Source organism: Larimichthys crocea, chromosome I, assembly GCF_000972845.2.
Source record: "Larimichthys crocea isolate SSNF chromosome I, L_crocea_2.0, whole genome shotgun sequence".
Taxonomy (NCBI): Eukaryota; Metazoa; Chordata; class Actinopteri; family Sciaenidae; genus Larimichthys; species Larimichthys crocea.
The window spans coordinates 33,100,944-33,123,804 of NC_040011.1; the positions used below are offsets into that span (position 1 = coordinate 33,100,944).

Genomic DNA, 22,861 nt, shown 5'->3' on the forward strand with positions numbered 1-22,861 from the left:
ATGGTTAAAATCTGTGCAATGGAACCTAAGATATCCCAACTTTTCGTCCCCTAGTTAAGCTCCTCCCATAATTCCCATAATGCAACCCCCCTGCCTGATAAATGTTCATGTCTTTTAAACTCAGTGATCTGATTTTATAACCTGGGCTGTGGTTAAGTCTGTAGTCTTTAAGCCCAAGCCAAGATAGCCCGTATGACATCACTGTGACATCATCAAGATTTATTTTCTCAGACTTCACAGAGCCGAATTTAAGAGCAAAAAAAGATGTTATGCAAGTGTTTTCATTGGCTGAATCGTACTCAACTGACCTTGGTACGCCTTTAACAAAATATTGTTTTACTATTATTCTTAATGAATGTTAAAGCTGCTCTAATCAATACTCAATTAATGACTACTTAACGTAATATAAAAAGGTGTCGCTTGTAGTGCAAAACCATGGCAATTATAATATGACTCTGAAGTTCACCTCAGCACTATGGAGCATTTTAGCACCTTTTAGCTTATTGTTTTGGTTTCACAGCCCATAACTGTTCATGTTTTGGTTCACTCTTACTACTCTAATTAAGCTTGTGTCCAGCACTAAGCTCTAATAAACCCAGTACATGCTACTTGCCCAGCACAAAACCATAGATAGACACAAGTTATCAACTTGCTGGTGAACATTGGATTATTTAGCAGCTAATGAGCCATACATTTCTACTGCTGGAAATCAAAAGGAAAAGAAAAGTGAACATTAGACATCCATTTCGCTAGTGGACACAAACACTCACTCCCAATGAATACTAATGTTCCCATAACAACTTTATAATGTGATAATATGTCAATGTTGTATCAGCAAAGAGTTTCACTGCCCCCAAGTGGCCAAAAACATCAATAAATGCAGGTCACGTCAAGTCACAAAAATGAGGACTTGACTTATGAAGACTTTTCAACTTCGATCTTGTAAAATCTTACAAGCGATGTGCAGGCAGTATACAGCCACACATGTCACATACTGTGTTTAATTATTAGTCCTGCATTGAAAGAACTCTGTAAAAGCTTTCAAAGGAAAATGTTCAAATACTTTTTGTCTTTTTAATGTTCAGCCTTCAAAGACATTAAACACTTGCATCGTGACTTGCATTTGTTTATGAAGACTTACGACTTAAACTTGCCCTCAAGAACTTGAGCATTGATCTGAGACTTCCACTTCCACTTGACACTTGACACTTGAATTGGACTTGTCTTGTCTCTGATTTATAGTGCGCTATATTGTCTGGAATATCTCTGTTATTTAGTTGTTACCATTGTTCCTCTGCTGATGCACTTTATCTTTGTGTGGCACAGGCAATTCTGCAGTTATATCCCAGCTTGGGCTTATTAAAAGGTCTGTTAGTTGTCTCATGTTGCTTTGAAATACACATATCAAAGTGCTCGTAGCCAGACTTAGATTCAAATGAAGTTCATTGGAATACATCTTATAAAGTTTTTTACATGAGTACATGAGCATGTCTGGTTTTTAACTCTGTTGGATATACAATCACTTTAGAATTGTTCTTTTGTTGAGATGGTATCAAGAGGCCATCAAAGTTGTACAGGATGTACCTGCTTGAATAGCCACCTTTCCTTAGCACCCGTTAATCGGCACTTCCTGTGCCCACCACAAAGGCACAGAAGGCGTGACTGGACCATTTCAGAGTGGAAGTGACCACAGTTACTGAAAGTCGAGGCGTGGGCCTGGTGTGTGGTTAATAAAGGGCACTGTTTTGGCAGCGGATACAAAAAAACTCCTGTCTCCTGGGTGTTTCCAAAGACCCCCTGCCAAAGCGTCTGAATGGAACTGTCCTGCACTTTATTTCACTCTTGTGACATTTTTGTTGGCTTTGCTGAGAAACAGCTTAGAAGAATTTGTCAGGCTTCATTGTGATTTGTTAACCTCTCTGGCTAAATGCAAAGAATAACTGACTGTAATAGACAAGTGAGTATATTTAGGCCAGCCGTGGTTCCATGTGGAAAGACTACACTCCCATGCAAAGAGAATTTTTCCAACCTGACTTTTTTGTAGTCAGATCATTTGTGCTTTCATAGTCTGAAGCTATGATGTGTGTCTGTTTTATAGGTTACTTTAAATATAGTAGTTTAGGCGGGGTTCTCTGCATTTAGTGGCTGGGCCCACATTCTCTGCCCCACCAAGCACTCACTTCTTTTGCCTTCTTCACTTGAAAACTGTGTGACTGGGTCCTGGCTTTCTTTCGAATCTGTAAGTTATTTTCTCTATTCAACTACTATCTAAGCTATCTCCCATGGTTGCTGAGTTATATTAATGCTCATGTTATTAGAGAAGTGATTCCTTTGGGAGAAGAGGGGAACGAAGTAAGCTGTAAAACTTGACATGAATATTCATAGCTGTTTCAGAAGAACATGATGAAATAATCAGAGGTCCAATTTGTTCTGTCGTAAGAATTTATGTCCTTTTCTTTGCTGCTGAGCATGAATAAAACTATTGTTTTCAAGTCCCACTTCCTCATAGGGGAATAACTGATGTACAAGGGCTTTTCTTGCTATCTGGGACATTCAAGCCCCCAAAGCTTTCTTTGAGTTGCTTATTGTTTTCCCCTTTGTTTGTGTTTGCCTTGATTTTAATCAATTTTTAGTTATCACGAATGGAGTATTGACATGTGACTTCTGTGGAATCTGAAGAAAAACTCACTAATCAGTGATCAAGAAAAGCCTCTTGAAAGAAACAGCTTTTTTCTTTTGTAGCAGCTGTGCACTGAATCAGTTGTTCATCTGGTCAAACTTACTCATGCCAGGCCCTTTACAGTCATCTCTGATGATCCTCATTCTTTCCCAATCCCACATTTCTCACACCTTCCTCTTTCCAAATGTATGAGTGGTCATTAACAGCTGAGTGTTACAAATCAAAAGATCATGCTTCTCCATGTGAGTCGCTTCCTCGCCCCAAAAATTTCAGCTCTCATTCTGGTATTGCAGCAATGTCTTATTGGTCTAGACATGCCTGCCGTGCGAGAATGTCTTGCAGCAATCACAGGATAATGTTTGACTTCTTATCTTCATTTCTGTGCTCCCCTCACGAACATGGAAGATAAATCATAGAATTGTTGTTGTTGTTATATGCTTGCAAATATGTGAATCTGGTCTCTGTCGTGCTGTGTCAATGGCGCATTTTCGATTCATCTTATCATATGGAATTACATAATTGGCAGAGAGATTATACCTTAACTGATATTTTTCACAAGTAGAATATAAACATTAATTGAATGTTTTATAACACAGTATTATGGATGCGAGCAGATATATGTGTTAACTCCTCATGTAGACACTAATAAGTGGATGCTGGTGTATAAACAGACACTTGTTCTAATATAAAATATGTCACTTTATGAGGATTTATAATTGTTGACAAATACAATTTATTATTAAATGCTCAAAATGTCCTCATAGCTCATAAAGTCTTTTCTTTTGTTCCACCAATGCTTGGTACAGGCTGTTGTGGCTGTGCTGAACACTCACGACTGGATGTGCTTGAGCTCTGAGTCAGCCAGTGTCTGCCTATTTTAGTTGTTGCATGAATGTGTCCCATTCCTCATGAAAAGGTGAAGAAAAAGCAGCCACCATGTAATATGCAAAACGAATAATCAGAAGATGTTCACTGCTAGATGTTTCTCCATGTATCTTGACAGGCAGGCAGCCAAGACTGTTATAAATTACCGGCTGTGTGTAAGTGAATAGAATCTATTTTGAGGCCTTGGGGGTGGGGGTGATGGTGGGGGCATTAGGTTTAAGCTTGATATTTTGGGCAGACCATGGATGGTTGTTGGTTGTGTTTTCCACTGCGGTTGCCATCACATACCCATCTGCTTCTGGGGTTTGGATCTTTTTACTGAGTCCACATCTTCCAGCCTGGCTCCTACCTTATACCTTAGCTCAGCTGAGGATTTGCTTGAGTTGAATTAATTTGCCTAGGGGCATGATGGGAGAACGATATTCCAGCATACCGTTGAGGTCAGAGGAGTTTATACAGCACACAAACACACAACCACATAGCAGAATTGGAGTAAGTTCCAGTGAGATTTCTTAGTAATGTGTGCATATACACTAGTGCCAGACTGATAACTTGACCAGGCCGATATCTATATGATGGTTGTATCTGGATGTGCATTTATCCTCTGGGGACATGGAATGTTTGCGCTAAATTTCATGACGATCTATTTAGTAGTTGTTAAAATGGTTTGTGGACATTGTCCATAGAGCCACATTGGCTAATATATTAGGCAATATATTATCATGCAACCCTCAAATATAAATTTTGCTATCTGCCTCAAAAACCTAGTATCTGTAGGCTTATAATACCCATTCAGCGTCATGTAGATTGCCACGCATGCAAACAAGCTCTGACAAATTCCGGGGTTGCCTAGATAAAACCCTATCAGTGTTGATTGGTATGCACCAGCAGTATAAAGATATTTTGAGCATTTGTGCCAAAAGCCAATGTAGCCTTGACATGAAACTCTTGGAAGAAGCACCAGATGACGTGGGTACACCTTGGCCACCAATTAACTCAACTTTTGCATGCGTGACTTTTCAGTTTTCTGAAATGTAATATGCTTTGTTAATGAGCAGTAAAAACAGCTATTTGCTATACTCACAAGTTACTGTTCTACAAAAGTCACAAAGACACTTGGAAATATATCTGACTGTGGCTGCATAAGCCGGTCTTTGACTTTTTTTGATTTTGTAATTCAGCAGAACCCTGGGGAGCACATTTTCAAAGCAATAAATGCCAAACCTAATGGCTGTGGTGACACCCTACCGTGCTAAGAACAAGTTTGTCAGTGTAGTGTGACAGTCACAGCGTCTCGATGCCAGTAGCTGTGTTTGCATGGGAGTGAACATACTGTGGTGGCTGCTTGCCAGCAGCAGCTGAGCCCCTTCCAGCAACAACAAGGCCTTTTAACCCTCAGCTTTGTTGTGGAACCTCTTTTGTTTCAAGCTGCTGCCCTTCGTACGTCAACGTCAGGGTCTTTCACTCGACCTCATTCATCTTGGCTCTGCTCTGGAGGCTCTTGGCAGGTACAGAGGATTGGAGTGACAGTGTAAGATCAGTCAGAAAGATGAAGCCTGCTTGAATAAGAAGTAAGAATGGCTCACCAGGGAAACATGTTGTCTTTATTTAATCTGAATTCTATACGTGAGGCAAAGTCAGTCGTTTTTGTGTTCACGGCAGTTTGATGCTAAGTGGATTTCTGTTTGTGCTTTGTCTGGGCCACTTATCTGGAATGCTCTGGCTGGGTGACAACATCTTGTTTTATTGTAAATCACTTGATAATGGCTATTTTAGCTGTCCATTGAGTACATGCCAGATGTATACAGCTTTGAAGTGCTTAGTGGGTACAAAATATACGGAAATACCATGAATGCTTTTTGTAATCTGGCAACAACAATGGAAAAAAGGCAAATCTATGTCAGTAGTGATGGCTTTTTTTTGCCTTCTGTAAAAAATGAACAAACACCAGTCAAGAATAAAATCTCCAAATATACACAGCCTTGACAGGTTATTTGGTACACTTATAGAATGTAATGCAAAGAGTCCATCATCACCAGAAAAACTCAAGAATCTGTTTCAATGCATGGATGCTAGAATACTTGAGTTGTCCTAAGTAGGGTCATGCATCAGATCTCAGGAGCCTTGGGAAGCAGGTGGTAGATTGACGTTTTACCACATCAGTTCTAAGGGAGGTACAAAATTGACACTGGAGACCGTGGTTCACATCTTGTCTTATACCAACAGTCAACTTTGGTTTATTTTCACAATGACTGTCTTTCCCTAACCCTTAACAAGTAGATTGTCTTCACACACTGATTACAATTATTCCCTGATCCTAACGGAGTTGTATTAATTGCTGAGACTTAAAGGTGGGTTCAGTCATACTGGAGAGAGATAGTTGATTGTTGACTCTTATTCAGGGGTTGTCAAATACCAACTTCTTGGGTTATGATAAATGGGAAACAAATAAAGTGGCTTGACCCTACCTTTAACCAGAACTTAACCATGGAGGTAGTAGATTAGAAAACACGTATTTGATTTGAATATGAATCATTTGACAAGAGTCATATGCAGTTTGGAAGTCATAGTCAAATAATGTCCTGCTGATAACCAGAGAGGCAACACATAAGAAATTGCTCACATGGGTTGTCTTGGAAGACCATGGCAAAGGACCCAATTTCGTTGTAGTTGTCTTGGCGATGTACTGGATCACATTATGTTCTCAGTGGCTTCTAACCCCCTTTACAGGGGGGCAGAGTATTAGGCTATAAAATATAATGACACTATAACAGGATAAGCTTTCAAATGTGTATAGGATTTTATTACATTCTGAATATGTACCCAATAAACTGGTAGTTCCAGGTAATTTCCCCTTCAAAAGCGTATATAGACTAATGTTATGTAACAAGTCATCCACTTAAGTAATTTCACATCCAGAGCCCTTTTCTGAACATCTCTATATCAGCAGTTGAGAGATCCCACCTGCTCCTAACACCTCTGATGAAAAATTCCTGGCCTCTGGATCTGTTACCTTGGTTATCTATGTTTCATTAGATTAGAGATGATGGCGGCATCACTTACCTCCTCTTGACGGATAAATGGACTCTATCTCAATCTTGTCAGGCCTCTCGGGGTATTGCTTAAGTCAAGGGTAAAGGCCAGGAGGTCAGTGTGCTGACAAAGGAGGGATGATGTCACAATCTACCCTGAAGTATCAACAACTGACAGATTTATTAGTGTGTAAACATTCATGTTGTGGGAACTGTGTGAACATGTTTTCCTGGGAATTTGTTGGTACTGCGACATGTGTATGTCATTCCAATCAATTTATCGGCATCCATTGTTTTAACAAGTGCTGAAAAGATAAGTAGTGTAATTGATTGGTCACTTGACAGAAACCTATTGACAATGTAATCAAGTGTTTGTCATTAAGTAAATAAATTGCAAAACGTTTCTTGTAGCTTTTTGAACATCCAACTTCTATGTTTAAGTTGAACATCTTTAGGTTTTGCACTGTTTGTTAGCCAAAGTTTAAACTGTGTCTTTGTTCTCCTGGCAGGTATATCTCATCAATGTCACCTACTCCGACAACACCTCCCACATCATCTACAGAAGATACAGCAAATTCTTTGACCTACAGGTAATCTTCCATCACCCATACACTCCCCTGCATACACCAAGTGGGGAGCCTTTGCATCAAAATCCCTCATACTGCCGCCTCTGATGTATTTTGAACATGTCAACCCGGTGAACCTGCAATATTGTTTTGTATAGATTAATGTGTAAGCCTTGCGACTGTTCACTGCTGCCGTGTCTATGCCCATGTTCTCCACACCTCGTCGCCCCAATGAATCAATGTGTGTGTTAGTAATTGGTCGGGGAGAGGGGGAAACATGGCTTGTATCCCTTAGCCTTGTAGAAACGCAACAATACACTGCATCTCTCTCTCTCTCTCTCTCTCTCTCTCTCTCTCTCTCGCGCGCTCTTTGCCCTCTTTATATCTCTCCCCCTCCTTCTCTCTCCCCTCTTCTGCCTCTGCTCTCTCATCTCATCTCTTCCTTACCCTCAAAACGTCAGGGAGCTGACAGGCCTTTTTTTTAGTACAAGCAAGAAATCCACAGGGAAGTCAATTTAATGTACCATGCTTTATAGTGGGTCGCCGTTAGATTTTCTAGTGCAGGCTGCTCTGATTGGTGGCTTCTTTAAATATACTCATATGGAGGAGGTCTTTTTCTGTTTTCTCGACTTGGCTCCGAGGCTTTACTCTCATGTTTAAAGTGTCAAGTTCTCCCGTCTGATTTATTTTGGAAAGGAGCAGGAGTTGAAGTGAAAATCCTGCCCTGTGTCTCTCAGATTGACTATTCCAAACTGAGAGAATGTTTGTGTGCATTTATGCCCCTTGCACCCATGGCTTGCTGCAAGCTGATACCATATGTATATTGGACCAGAGGTCTCTGGGTCACTAGTAAATATGAAGGGGCTGTAGTGAGAGAGTTACATGGGGCATTCTTCAATAGCCCCAGTGTGCTACTCTAGCAGGAAATGATGTTTTAATCAGTGGAGGAAAGGTCCTCTCTGAAAGGTCCCATTGATAACCAGCGCAGCGGTGTGAGGTGGAAAATAGACCCCCCTGCCACTGATTACTCCCGATGTGGAATAAAAGGCAGAGGTAGAATAATAAACACGGAAAAGCAAGCAGAGTACCCCTTCGCTGTGGAAAAGCCAGAGACATCAGTGGATGCGTCTTCCTCTTGATATTCAGCCTGTTGTGTACACAGGCGTCGTTCTCAAATTGCCTGGGAGGACACTAATGAACCTTAATGGTTCATGGATGGCTTGGCACAAAATCACTCCCAGTCAGCAATGGCCAGATTGATTTTGTTAGCTTCGTCAGATGGTGCGGGGCCAAAGGTCACCCCAACTTGTTTGGAGCTTTATTGAGTTGTCAAAGAAAGCAGCTCTCACACGGCCAAAGTTTGTCGGAGTTCGGCACGGCTGCTGTTAAGTTAAGTTTTATGGTGTTAGATATTTCTGGGTTATACCAGGTGTGCCCTTTCAAGAACACTCCTTTATATCAACACCAGCACTTCACCGCTCATGTTTTGCTTTGCCTGGTTCTTTGATGTTTCCATTTACACTTGTGTAAAAATACTGTCAGACCAGCAGACAAAAATACCCCGTAATCCTCTATCTCTGATGGTACATCGTCCAAAAGTAGTTGAACGGTCTTTGATGTTGCTCAATGGCTTTGACGGTCTGGTTTGATCTCATTGTTTTCAGAGCAACCTGGAGCCTCTCCTGTCCAAACATTTATCTGGTGCAGACCATGCTGCTCTCAGCAGCCTTGCGCTAACCTCAGGGGAGAGAGAAACATGGATGACCGCTCTGAAACCGTTGGAGAGCGCTGAAACCAAAGCTTTGGCAAAGACCGCAGGGGATTTCGAGACCATTTTCTAGTAATAACTAGAACAGGCTTTCTTCCTGGAAACATGCTGGCCCTGGTTCTGGTTCTGGCGTCGAGAGCGAGAGGGGGCACAGATGTTGCTTTTACTTTGTTTAAGTTTTGTACTTTGTGGACTGCATGGGCAAAAAAACTTCCATGCTTTAATGTTAGTTACACACACATCAAGAGGCATTTGAGGTACTGCATGCAGCACCGATCTTTCAACGTCTACGTCTCTTTCCGTACGACCCGTAAAAAACGGTTTACATATGCTTTCTGCCACCACCTCCTGGAAAAGGATGGATTTGAGTGGATCCATGAGCTTCTGTTCCAAAGAGCTTCTGCCAGTGTTAAGCTAGTGATGTGGAGAATATGTTAAGGTAAAAATAATAGGAGACGTATCAGTGCTATTTAGTGGCCCTCTGTGAAAAAGAAGTCATTTACGGCTAATAGAATGAATACATTAATGCAAAATGTTGCCAGAATTGCCCCCTTGGGAGCCGTTTTGTCTGTGCACTTATTTTGTTGAGTAGGTTGGACCGCGCTGTCCACTCCTTTGAGGAAAAAGTAGTACCTTTCTATTTGACATTTGTTTTGGGGGCTAAAGCTACCTTCTGGACTGGAAGTTACCCTCAGACAGTTTTAGCTGAACAATCGACATACCTCATACCTTACAGGCAGGGAACAAGCCAAAAGCAAGTCAAGGCATATACAAACTTGCCACATCAACACATACTGTATAATGTCACCTAGACAGTCAGAACACTGCACCCATCCCTCCTCCTCCTCCCACCTCTTCTTCTTCCTGTTCGTCCACTAAAGAACCTGCTCATCCTTCATGTCAGGATGTGACTGGCCCTTGCTGGCTCGCTGTGCTGTACACTGATGTGGTTTTGTCTCAGCAAGATCTGACTAATGAGTCAAACAGTGTGTCCTTCTGTCAGAACTAGGCCAGCCCAAGTTTTACTCGTCGGAAGGGAGGAAACTGAGACAGGGAGAGGGACGGGTCAGCCTTCCAGGCAGCCAGGGAGGAAGGGAGCAAAGAGGAGTAGGATGATGATGATGATGATGATCTTGGTGGTGATAATGAGGCAGAGGAGGACAGTGATGAAAGATATGAAAGCGATTATGGTAATGAGGATGACAGCAGTACTTGCGACGTTGATGATTAAGATTCATGCTGTTGATTGCTGACGACATTGATGATGCATGGAAGGCAATGAAAGATGCTGTGGGCTTCTTCAGGGTCACTCGCTACAAAGAAGCCTTCATACGCATGTTTTAGGAAGCTCTGAGGAGTGGGCGCGGGTGTCCTTGGGCAAAGTTAGTGTATTTAAAGCCGCGGCACGGCTCGCCACCTGAAAGAAGGACACGCACTCTCTGACTGACTCACGCTTTTTTACGAGGGCCTTTGCTTTGTATTCCGTCCGCACGCGCGCACACACACAAACCCTCTCTTTTCTTTTTCCAAGTCTGCCTCTGTGTGAGCCTCCCTCCAGCAACAGAATATTTAGTTCAGGGAGATTTTAATTTTACATCTCTCTGACATTCATTTTTCATTGTTTAGTGTACCTTTGACAAACCACCAGACGATGTTAGTCTGAGAATCAGTCTCAAGGTCGATATTTAATCCTTTTGGAAATAGCATTATGGATGCTAGGTCTGTGCAAACAGCATGTTATGTTCAGTGCAGAAAATTATACAGTAGCTGTGGTCAAAGCGCTTAAAAGTAAGGTCACTGAATTGGGAATCTCTAACCTCTAAGTGGGCCGTTTGATGGAAACATATGTCTAGACCACAAGGCATTATCGGCATGCCATCCTCGAGGATAAATTGCTGAATAGCTAGGCCACTAGCTCGGCCCCTTTGTCCTTGAGGTGTTTTCTGGCAGTACTGTAACTCAACCGAATGAGGTAGCCCATTGTTTCAGGTCGAGGATAAAGGGCTGTTTTATTTTATTTATGGGTGTGTGTGTGAGAGAGAAAGAGAGAGAGAGAAAGAAAGAGAGAAAACATATTTTTCAGCCCCTGATGAGAGGCAGAGGAAGGACACCTACACGGCAAACACAGGACCTGTTCTTGTGACTTACAATCGGCCGCTTGACAGGACGGCCCAGGCAGAGTCCTTGCTGGGGTGGGAACAGAGGGGGGGTATGCAGTGTTTCCCACAGCCATGGAGAAGGGATCAGGAGAGTGGGCTAAATTTAGGATGAATGAGCACAGTCGAGGCGTTTGTGGGACATTTCCATGGCTTCAAAACACAGTGTGAATGTGAGGTGACTGGGACACATTCAGGGAATCAGACTGACAGACAGGCAGACAGAAGGATAGAGATGAGTGTAGAGATGACAGACGGGAAGCTTGAGATTTAAGGTAAAAATTCTACTTGGAAAAAAAAAAACATTGATGGGAAGACGTGACTAGAAAATTTAAAAAGTATAAAGAGACTTGAGAAATAAAATCAATCAAGAAAGCACCTAGACAATATACCTCTGTCAAGGCTGCTCAGTCCACTAAATGTGTTCATTTAATAATTAAAACTCTGAAAATTGTTATTCAGTAGGCTGTCTAGATGAATAAGACCAGAAACAGCACAGAGAATCTGATCAATTTTCAAAATAAAACACCCTGTGCAGAGTACCGATTGTAAAAAAAGACAAAAGGGAAACTGTTCAACTACGTAGCCTACTTACTCATGGTAGAACCAAGCAGCATCCTCCATGGCTGTGAAGTGAAGCCAATGTGGAAGTGCCAAAAACCACAAATCACAAAAACACCTCTATAGCTAATTTCCCTGTTCATGACAACTGTACTGAGGGTGGATTTATATACAACTCACCTGTTCACATTATATTAAGTCTTAAAGTTATACAGAATTAACAGTGTGGTTGCTTTGATTGACAAGTAAGTGCCATTACAGGTGGCTTGTTTGAGCACCAAGGCCAGCCTCAGGTCAGCCGATCCACATCTTTGTAGATATTTGCCAGGAGGTGGAGGGACTACACGATGGTGTTAGCCAGAGCTGCATATTTTGAGCTTCAAAACAGCTGTGGGTGACATTATGCATACGGCGTCCATTCTTTATACTGTCAGTGCGTATAACCATATAAACCAAGAAAAAATGACCCCATCTGAGCAAGTTAACAGTCTAGTTCTGAAACACTACTTGTGGGGTATGAAGCTGCATGGAGATCAGCTGCAATGTCACAGCTGTGCCGAGTGGAATTTAGAGGTTGGTTCCATCCAGAGGGAAGAGTGGAGGGCTTGTTTCGTGAAATGCAGCGAACAGTGCTATGCAGTGTACCAAGAAAAGGCAAGAACATTACCATGGCAGCACATCTTACATGCTAAGGCGCATTTGAATCAGATGGAGGAGAGGGTGATGATCAGATATTGACATGTGTATCAATCCAGATTTCTCTGCTGTTTTGCCACACAGCAGATCTCAAACCTCCTATTCAGAACGGTTTGTGCTGACTGAACAAGTGGACTTTGCTTCTGTTTTTAGATCACCGACATAACAAGCAGTCAACAGTAGGAAAAGCACAGGTCAAAGCCAAAGCGTGCTGCGGCAAATCGATGCAGCAATCACTCTCAAGTTAGAAGCTTGGGCATGTGCTACATTGATCCCGTATGTTTATGTGGAGTGTTTAGGTTGGCCTCTTGGAGTGTGTGTGCACAGAAGAGGGGAGGTGTTGTTCCTCTCGGGGCTTGTGTTCTTTGTGTCAATGTGGAGAGGCCCTCTAATTGACTGGCAGCTTCTGCATGTATGAGCATGAAGGCAGAGGATGTAAGTTCATGAAGAAGTGTCAGTCAGTTATTCACGTCTCGTCTCTCAAAAGGTCACTGCATGTTTGAAATCTATTTTTCACTGTATAATTTTGTCTATGCATCGATATCCTTCCCCTCTTATATCCACCTCTGCCTCCTCTTCTTCTGACTTCTGACTTCTGTTGCTGCTGGTTACCATATTTGATTGCTTACTGTATGTTTAATAGATGAACTATATGCTTCCTCTGTTTACACTGCTGCCTGTTGTCTAGAGATGTATGTGGCAGCTGACTTCCACCGCCGCTCTCTATCCATCTCCGTCTTGTTTTCCTTCCCTCTCGTCTCTGTGCTTGGCTGGCCAGACCTCGTGTTTCTCTTCAGCTTAAGGTCTCCTGCACCGGAAAAGGATGGTGTGAGGAGAGAGTCGATGAAAAACTTTTGAGCTCTTTTGTGCTCCGAGACATCTTTGACAGCTCTGCCTCACACTGAGCCATGCACAGAGAGGCTGCTCAAGGTTTTTTTTCCCTTTTCATTACATTTCTAGCTAAGCCTACGCTGTCTTGGTTTACCATTTTATAAATCACAGTATTTATTTTATACTCCTGCTGTGAATCTTGCTATGAGACGGAAGGGTTGTGTTTTTCTGTGTATGCCCGGATACTGTGTGAGCGCAGAGCAGTGCTGATGAATGACTGAAGGACAGATGTTATCAGTGACATGTGATAAAAAGGTATATAAAAAGTGAATACATACAGTTATTTATTGTCCTGAGATGTAGAGGAGCAAGTCAAGGAGAAGGAGGAATACTTTAGATTTTTCCTCTTCTTTATAGCAGAAAATAATGTCAGTTATAACTCTTACAAATGCTCAAATATCCATGCGCCCTTAATAGTCACTTTTTAAAGCTGAAATGTATAGCTTTTAAAAAAAAACACACACACACATACATTAGTTGCCCCCCTGGGGCCTGCATTTTATACTATAGTAACAACAGGAAGGAAATAAACCTTCAAATTAAAAGCCTTCTATAGACCACAGTACCATTTATAGTCAGAAATTTAGCCTCTTGGTGGTGACCCCCGGTAAATTAATTTTCTCCAAATAAAGAAACACAACCACCCCCCAAAAAGTATAGTTGGGCATCATCTGCATAAAAGTGATAACTAGTGATGAACAGTGATAAGAGAAGCATTTAAATTACCTAATTAATGAGCTGGGGGGAGCATATACGGTGAAAAAAAAGAAGAGGACCAGGGATTCAACCCTGTGGTACACCACATGTCAACAGTTGAGGAAACATATTGATCAATAGCCACCAAGAAACTCGGTTAGCATGCAAACCAATCAGTGGCAGTCCCTGTTATACCAGCCTTCTGCTGAAGCCTACTAAGTAAAGATTAGTAAAATTACACACATAAGTTGTGTGAAGTCTGGGCTTCCCTGCTGAAGCTGCTGCCCCCGCGACCCGTATTCGGATAAGCGGAAGAAGACGGACGGACGAAGTTGTGTGACAAGTGTGTATCCCCGAAGTCTAACAAATGTATAGCTTGTGTTCTCTTCCTCGTAAAACGAGCCAATTTTTAAGATATGTACAATCTAGGATTGTTTGCGTCAGTGTTTGTTAGCTTGCAGTCTTCGTCTTTACTGCCTCTGTTGGCGTTTCTTGGCAGCTTACCACCACCGATTGGTGATTAGCAGACTTGTGTGGGACTGCCAGGAATGTATATATATGTATGCTGTTTTTTTGCTATATATGTATGCTGTCCTTTTTCTCAAGACTTGAGAGTTAAAATATTTTGTTTGCACACACAATAAATGTCCAAAAGGCAATACTAGGTAAAACACAGATACCTGAAGGTTAATCAAGCATATTTTCCTGTGTTCTTAAACTTACTTCACATTATTTGTATTCTCCTGATGTCCGAAACACCCCCCCATCTGGCATTCCAAACATGTTAAATCAAACATCCCCACAGGTTTGTTGCTGATAGGGCAGACTTCATTGATTGCCTCTGCTTATCTACAGTTACTAGTGCCAATGGCCAGTCCCAGTCCCGCCAATGCCCTGACTCACCTCCCTGTCTACAGGTTAATGAACAGTGATTGGGTAAACAGCAGTCTGGACAGGAGATGTGGAACACAGGTTTTTAATGCCATCTAGTCAGGCTGAAAAAGAGAGTGAGAACGAGTAGAGATAGAGACAAACAGAGATAAGCGATGAGAGTTCCCGCTTGAATTCAAAGTGAAACTCAGGTGTTCTGCTTTCCCCATCAGTCTTTTCCCTATTTGTCTTTGCCTCCCTCGACACGCCTGACTTGTCACGTATTCCCCACCGCCTCACACATTTTTTCACAGTCATATCTCATTTCTACAATTTCTCACCCTATCTCTCTCCCCCCACTGCTTGCATATCTCTCTCTCCTCTCATCTGTCTCTGTCTCGCCTCAGAAACCCTCGCCCGTCTCTTGCCAACACCCTCCCTGCTGTTTCCTAAGGTAGTTTTCCCTGGATAATCTGCCATGACCTGCACGTTCCTAGGGTCAAGTGCATTAGTTTACAGAGCTATAGACTAGAGATGTTCCTGTCATGTTTTTTTTTTATGTTAGGCTGTTTTGCATGCATGTATTTTATTTTCTAGTGTGTATGTGTTTGTGTGGATGTATGAGTGATGCATTGTTTTTTCTCCTTATTACCCAGGGAGTCTTTGTTCATGGTGATCCATGTGTTTTCCCTTGGGGGAAGCATGTACGGTGAAAAAAGAATAGGACCAAGGATTGAACCCTGTGGTACACCACATGTCAACTCAACAGTTGAGGAGACATACTGATCAATAGCCACTGAGAAACTCCTCACGGTTAGCATGCAAACCAGTCAGTAGCAGTCCCTGTTATACCAGCCTACTGCTAAAGCCTACTAATTCGAGATTAGTGGTCATCTGTGTCGAAAGCTAGACTCAGGTCAGGAAGCAACAGGACTGAACATTCCCCAGCATTTCCACACATTTAGATACCAATTGAAACCCTGTTCTGTGCCTCAAATGAAAACCATATTGGAGTTTGTCAAAGAGTTCGTTGCTGTCCAGAAACTGAACAAGTTACTTTTGATGCTTCCCCTATGATGGAAAATGCTAGGCCCTTTGCTTTTATATATCAACAGTGTTTTCAAAATTATCCAGCTTGAGGTGGCAGTTCAACCTTTCAAACTGCAAAGCAATTGTTGAATCAATAAACCACTCATTCAACCTTGTCCAAACTTCCTTGTCATTTAATAATTTGACAGGACAAGTAAAAGCAGCTAATTTTTCTTCTTTCTGGTTTCTCCCATTTTGTTTCCAGAGTTTATTCTATCTTTCTCTTTCATGCTTTCTTTACTTCTCTCAGCCCACTCATGGTTATATTCCAAACCTCACTTCCTTTCCCTTCCACGCCCTTATAAGTGTGGGCTGTGGAGTGCATTGAACACCAAATCAAACACACACATACACACACACACACACACACACACACACACACACACACACTGAGGGCATTGCCATTTGATTCACCCCTTCTGGGAGACTGTGGTTTGGCCACACTGCCCAAGATTTGTCCTGGCTGTCAGCATGGAAACTCTTGAGACCATCAGCATGGCTAAATTAGGTCCTGTGCTACTCTGTTAACGCTGAACCCTGGCACAGGTGAGAGCCCTTCCTCTCTTTCTTGCCTGTAGTGAACTGTAAGTTGGCTGGCCTACTTACTTAACCCAAACTGAAGGAGTCGGTGAGTAAGCCAACACTGTTCTTTTCTTCAGATTGAGGTTGCGGCTGCTCTGAAAAGCGAGGCCGTTGTTTGGTTGCTCGGGCAGATCTCAGCCAAGCAGCTGAGGTGGTAAATTGCCCGAAAATGCCACTGGAACATTTAGCAAGTGGTTCTATTAAATATGAGAGGAGGTTAAAAACGCTGGGCATGAAGGGCAAAGCTCAGAGGATGAAATGATTGGTTCTTTATTTAAATCTAATTGTGGTTGGCCCTGTTCTTGTTTCTCATCCCTTCAAAATTGCAAACTATCATGAACTAAATATAAGAATCCATGGGCATCCGCTGTCTCCAAGGTTTTCTCACAGCTTGTGTTTTATCGGTTTGATTAATGTTTTTTTTAATGGCTATGTTTATGAATAAAGCATCCAGTCATCTGAACCTCAACATCATTAACTCCTCTGAGCTCATGAGATGCAAAGAAAGCGGGAGAGAGAGAGACGTATGGATTATTGTAGTGATTTCAAAAAATGCATTTCCTTGCCAAGGTACTAATCCAGCAGGTGATGTTTTGCGAAGTGTTAACACAATTGACACAGTGGGCAAACTAGCTCACAAGTCTTTAATTTGTTTCAGTGTCAGCACTTGGATGAAATTAAATTATGCAGTTTCACTGAAATCATTCATCAGCAGCTTCTACTGCCGGTTTTTATCCTCGTGCAAACCAAAGTAGAAGTACAATATGAAATCTGTGATTACAAATCGTGTGGAAATGGTTAGTACATTAATCAAGTTGCCCATCTGCAGAAAAAATAAATTGACCTTAATGTTGACGATGGATTTATCATATTGGTTGTTTACAAAGTCACTGTTTTCATCTTCTCAAATGTTGGAATCCGTTGGGTTTCTTTGAGTCACATCATTGAGGTTTGGACTGTCTATAATACACAATATATGGAAAATATGCAAACACCCCCATCCTCCATCACTGCAATACTGAGGTGTTTGTCTTACTACAAAACCATCCAAGTCATATCACTCATACAGCTACAGATGCCACTCGGCTTTAAGATAAGCTGGAATTCCGATTCAGTCCCAAGAGATAATGGGATCCTATTCCATTATGGGTGTTTCCCAGTTGAGGCCCGTCCCTGGTGCCTTGTTCCAAAGGCCACAGAAGGCTCTGTAGCCTGAGATTGCTGAGTAACATATGATCGACTGTGGACAGACAGACGTTAACACATCCCTGCACCTGTTGTCTTATTGAAACAAGGGGAGACTGAATCTCCACATGGGACATAACACCCCACAGTGTTGACATCTCTAGGAACGGAGCTGAATTATTTTTTTTGTCAAATTCAACCCCACTCGCCGCTCTGACACATGCATTCACTACATAAAAGCATGCAGGACACCAGGATATCATGTTCCATCCAAATATAATGTGCCAACCATGGACAGTGATCTGGTACCAGGGTGCCAGTTTATATTTAGAGGCACAACTGTGAGTGATTGTGGCTGGAAAGGAACGCCCACTCCTCCCCTCTTGAGCCCATCTCAGACATCTGTCTCTCTGAAACTAAATACTGCAACACTCTAATGCATGTAGAGACTTGTGCTCCATTAGTTTCTATCCTTCTGTCTTTGAGCTGCACTAAGAAAGAAAGTAAAAGTTGGCCTGTGGTTGCTTTCAAAGATTACTCTTCCAGAGGTTGTGTTCTAGAAGAAGAAAAAGGGTCAAATTTGATGGATCCCTGGAGTAAAAGTGAGAGGAAACAACATGTTTACATCATGGAGACAGATTCCGTTGGCTTTATCATTAACTACATGCATGCTAGCAGATACAAGTGAAGCTGCAAGAGCAATGACCTTATCATGTCATGTCTCAACACCAGTGAGAACAAGCCTGCTGAGTTTGTGGCCTTGCCTCACTATCGGCATGTTGCCTTGAAATGGCGCGTAGATCACATGGTTGCCTCGCTGTGCGGGTCATGAGTTGTTCCAGAGGTTGAATGCGTGTGTTTATATTTCTGTTCCACTACTGCAAAAGCCTGGGATAAACCCTCATAGTCACATGACCTCTAGCAGGAAGTGAGGCATCAATCCACCGCACTGTATCACTATGGCATCCCCCAAGTTTATGCCAATTGACCCTCGCAGTTCCCTATATGGAGGCTCTATTCTTAGTACATGTGCATGCTATGAAGAAGGAGCTGCTGTTAGTCTTATTCTGAGCACACTTCATCCCTGGCACTGTTGCACTGTGTACATCCGTCTCTCAGTGTTTCTGTAACCGAAACTAAGGATCTGTATGGATTATCTGGTGTATACAGTTCGAAGTGGATTGTTCTTGTGTATGTCAAGTCAATTAGTTTCTACAACAACTCTATATTTCAAAATGTTTCAAATTGATGGCTTGGTCTGCTGGGTAATGGTTCAGATTTGATCCAAAACAATTGCTGAAAAGTTGATGTTGTGGCATTAGTTGCACCCTAGTCTCTGAACCCATCGACGATGATTTAGAGCAAAGGCCAATGTTTTGGGACCTGTGTAGCCAGCAATCTAACGGATACCTGGACCAAACCATTGGATTAGCAACTTTATGTGAGAATTGTGAGAAAGATACATTTCTGTTTATCTCTATAAACATATATGTACATACACTATGAATGCAGATGACTATCCAAAACGGTAATAAAAAGCTAAACCCATGACAGGATTCCAAGATTGCATTTTGGTTAATTAATTCTGACTTTTTTGCAAATGACACATGAGCTCGTTATCTGTATGCAGCCAAAACCTACATAAACGTGTATGCGCCATACTAATTGGACTACAAACAGAATCCAGAAAGTTTTCGCCAAAATCTTGGTCCCTTGCTTACAGATCCTGCATTCATTCATACAGATTTCTGTTTATAGAAAGAGCTGCTACCATGCCCAAAAGTCTCAACTGTGATTGCTTATTAGCTGGTGTTGCATCACACTGCTGCAAATGATGGTGTTATCTCTCTATATTCAGGTCTCGTCAGGTCCATTGCATTTTGGGCCGGGTCTAATTATCGTCTGGTTGTATTCAACTGAGGTTGACTGCCCTCAGGTCCTTTTTAGATTGGTTCTGTTTTTAGAATAGATGTGGACATCTGTCCCGAACCATGGAGTGGGACCAGATTAATGAATACTAAACATCCAAATAGTCTTACAACAAACGGAAGGGCTCTTAGTCATGCCCCCTCCTGTCATGATTTGGTATTAATGAATTTTCATTTGACCCTTGCATTATTGCATTTCCTCTCTGTGTTTTATATTCAGAGCAGTGCAGTCCATTTGGTTCAGCTTACACTAAGGGTTAAAAGCAGAAGCTAACAGCACGATGTCCCCGAAGGTGTAATGTGTATGAACTGGACATTACGTCATAGTAATCTGTAGTCTGACAGCAGATAAAAGAACCTCATCCTCTTGCCTTCTTCTTTTTTTTTTTTTTTTTACCTGACTCCCAACATTTACACCAGTGGTCCAGAGCTGCACAGCACCATCCAATCACATCCCTTCACAACTCTTCTTCACACTCTCTCTGTGCTGGTTACCAAGGAGACAGTGAAGTGAAGTCTGGGAAGTGGAGCAATGGTTTGGCATGAGTGTTTTTTTTTTCTATTCATTATTTATTTTATTTCTTTTCTTTCGACATCCTGGGGACATAATATAACCATCTGGACTAATGATTGTTTTGGCATATTACAAGTTAAGGAAGCAAGCTGAGCGTTTCCTATAGAGCACACAGCGTGTACGCATGCATGTAAAAGAGCAGCCGTGTTACAGACTCTGTCACCTGATCCCCGCCGTCCCACCTGTTCTCACCATTCTCTCTCCCTCTGTGACCCCATAATTCCTGGCGGGATGCGAGCACGCTTCCCCCGTGCCAGGAATCTGTCAGCAGCGACAGGAAAGCGTGTATTTTAGGGCGATCTTAAACCAACCGGAGACCGTTTTTGAATAATGGGTTGACCTTGATCCGAGTGGGCCACTTTGGGCTTGACCAGCTTGGAAGGAGAACCGGGTTGAGGGGGTATTGTACTGTCTTAGTGGGAAAAGAAGTCTGATGAACACGTCAGCTGATCGAAGATGACGTGGAACGAGAGCCGACATGTCAAGTCTTTAGAGGTGCTCTTGTCCTTTCAGGCTCTTGCACCTGTGCACACATGAACACACACACACATATGCTTACACACCGACACACTGTTTGGCCACATTCCACCTCGTTGTTCACTTTTGTTAAGACAGCAGGAAAAAAGGGTGCAGTCACATCTGAAATCTGCTTCTCTGTGAAATGTTTGGCTGCTGGTCCATCATCCATCCGCTCCTGTGTGTCTTTCAGAGTCGGTTGTAAATTCAGCAGGATTTTTTTATTTTTTATTTTTTGTCCCAAGCAGTGTTTGTGTGTGTGTATTTGTCTGCATGTGTGTGTGTGGGGGGGGGCAAACAGCTGGGCCTGCTGCAAGTTTTGTGCTGTCGCAGCAGCAGAAGTTATGGTACGAATGCTGAAACACGGCAGCTTAATAAAAAATCTTCCTAGGAGGACTTGGAGTCGGGGGTGGAGGGCGGAGGGTGGAGACAGGCCATGAATCTGGATCATGACCTCTCTCTCCTGGTGGCCTCTCTAACTCTCCAACCAAGTGATACAAAAAAAAAAAAAGGCAGACAGGAGCTTAATAGAGACAGGTGGATGCAGATTGACAGATGGACACAGGAAACTGGATCAGGGGAAGGATATGTCCTGAAGGGCCATTAGGGATTTGAGTGTGTGCATATATATGTGTGTGTGTGTGTGTGTGTGTGCAGATGTCTCCATCCTAGATATCTTGAAGCCCCACCAGGCTGTTTGCTCTCTTATCTCCCCCGGGGTCTTTTACATCCTTCAGCAGTCAGATACATACACACAAAACTGATGTCTCTCCTCCTTCTCCTTTAATTGTATTCCTTTCCAGACTTCCACCCCCTTATGCATGCATGCACACACACATATTTTTCTTTACCTCCTCTCCATCTCTGATTACTGTAGGAAACAGTTTGCTGCAGTGCTGTACAGCATGTCTTGCTAGCCCTCTGCATCTCTCCTGTGCTTTGCTTTTACTTTCCCTCTAATCCCCCCTCCTCTTGAATGATTTATTTGAAGGGTGAAACTGGGTAAACACAATAGGGCTGACACACTCATCTACACCCCCTGACCTCTGCTGCATCTCCCTGTTCTCCCTCTGCCTCGCTTTGTCTCCATCTTCCCTTCCTTTCCCCTTCCATACCTCCCTCGTTCGCTTTTCTGGTCTGCCTGCTCCTTCAGCTCCAGTGTCAGCACTTCTTCTCTCCTCAACCATGTTCGTGTCGCCATGCTTTATGAATAAATCGGAGCTCGTTTTACTCCTCTGAACCCCCTCGGCTCACCAAAGAAGTGTTGACAGGCTTTGTTTTATATATATATATATATTTGTGATGCGCTCATGTGGATCTGATATAAAGCACATATGAAAAAACTCTGCACATGTACATGTTAAAGGAAAAAGATCTTTCTAATTTTCTAATAAACGAACTGGAATACATTCCACATGAAATGAAGCATGAGATCACGTCTGATTCATGTCTTTGCATAAGTATGCGGTCAGAATGTGGCTAGCACAAAACTGGAAGTGGGGGAGCTTTAGCCTAGCTCTGTTTTAGCAACACGCTATACTAATGTGGTCACTTTCACTAAAGAATAGTGTAAGGTAGTCGTATTATTACAATTTGTAACTAAATATGCAAGTTTATTACAGTCAATAACCCCGCTCAGTGGATAGACTGGTTCAGGACATGTTAGCATCAAGCTAACAACGCAATGGAAGGTTGCCAGTCTCCAATTTAAGCAGCTAGCCGCTAACTGAAGTTGTTTTATTTACATTTTGTATGGACTTAACAGGCTAGCGAGCGATTGGTCACTAAAATTCAGGAGTGTATTTGGAGTTGTTACGCTGGAGTGCTGTGTCGTGTCACCGATGCTAAGCTAAGCTCCTGAAAGCATCAAACTGCAGTTGTTCCTGCTTGTTAACCCACAATGTCTTGTTTTTCTATTTCTGTGAGATTTAACAGAATCGCAACACGCCTTATTGCTGTGAGCCAGATGATAGGATACCACTTTCGTGTTCGTGCATCAAGCCTGAAAGCGGTTAGCTTAGCATAGGTTAGCACAGCAGAGGTGATGGTTGGCGTCTTTGGAAGGAGCCAAGCTAGTTGTGTTTATGCTAAGCCTAACTTATTGCCTCCTGGCTCTAATTCTAAAGACATGAGGTTGATGTTTCAATCTCACTGAACTTTACAAACCATAAAAATGAATCTGTTTC

At 42.4% G+C, this 22,861-nt stretch overlaps 1 protein-coding gene across 7 annotated transcripts in view; it reads left to right on the forward strand.

The window, feature by feature from the left end:
* Positions 1-22,861, forward strand: part of sh3pxd2aa (SH3 and PX domains 2Aa) — a 109,323-nt gene that overhangs the window by 8,678 nt on the left and 77,784 nt on the right. For all 7 annotated transcript variants that reach the window (XM_027281110.1, XM_019279240.2, XM_019279243.2 and 4 more), the window contains one exon: positions 7,107-7,187. In XM_027281110.1, coding sequence (XP_027136911.1) covers positions 7,107-7,187 — 81 coding nt within the window. The remainder of the gene's footprint in view (positions 1-7,106; positions 7,188-22,861) is intronic.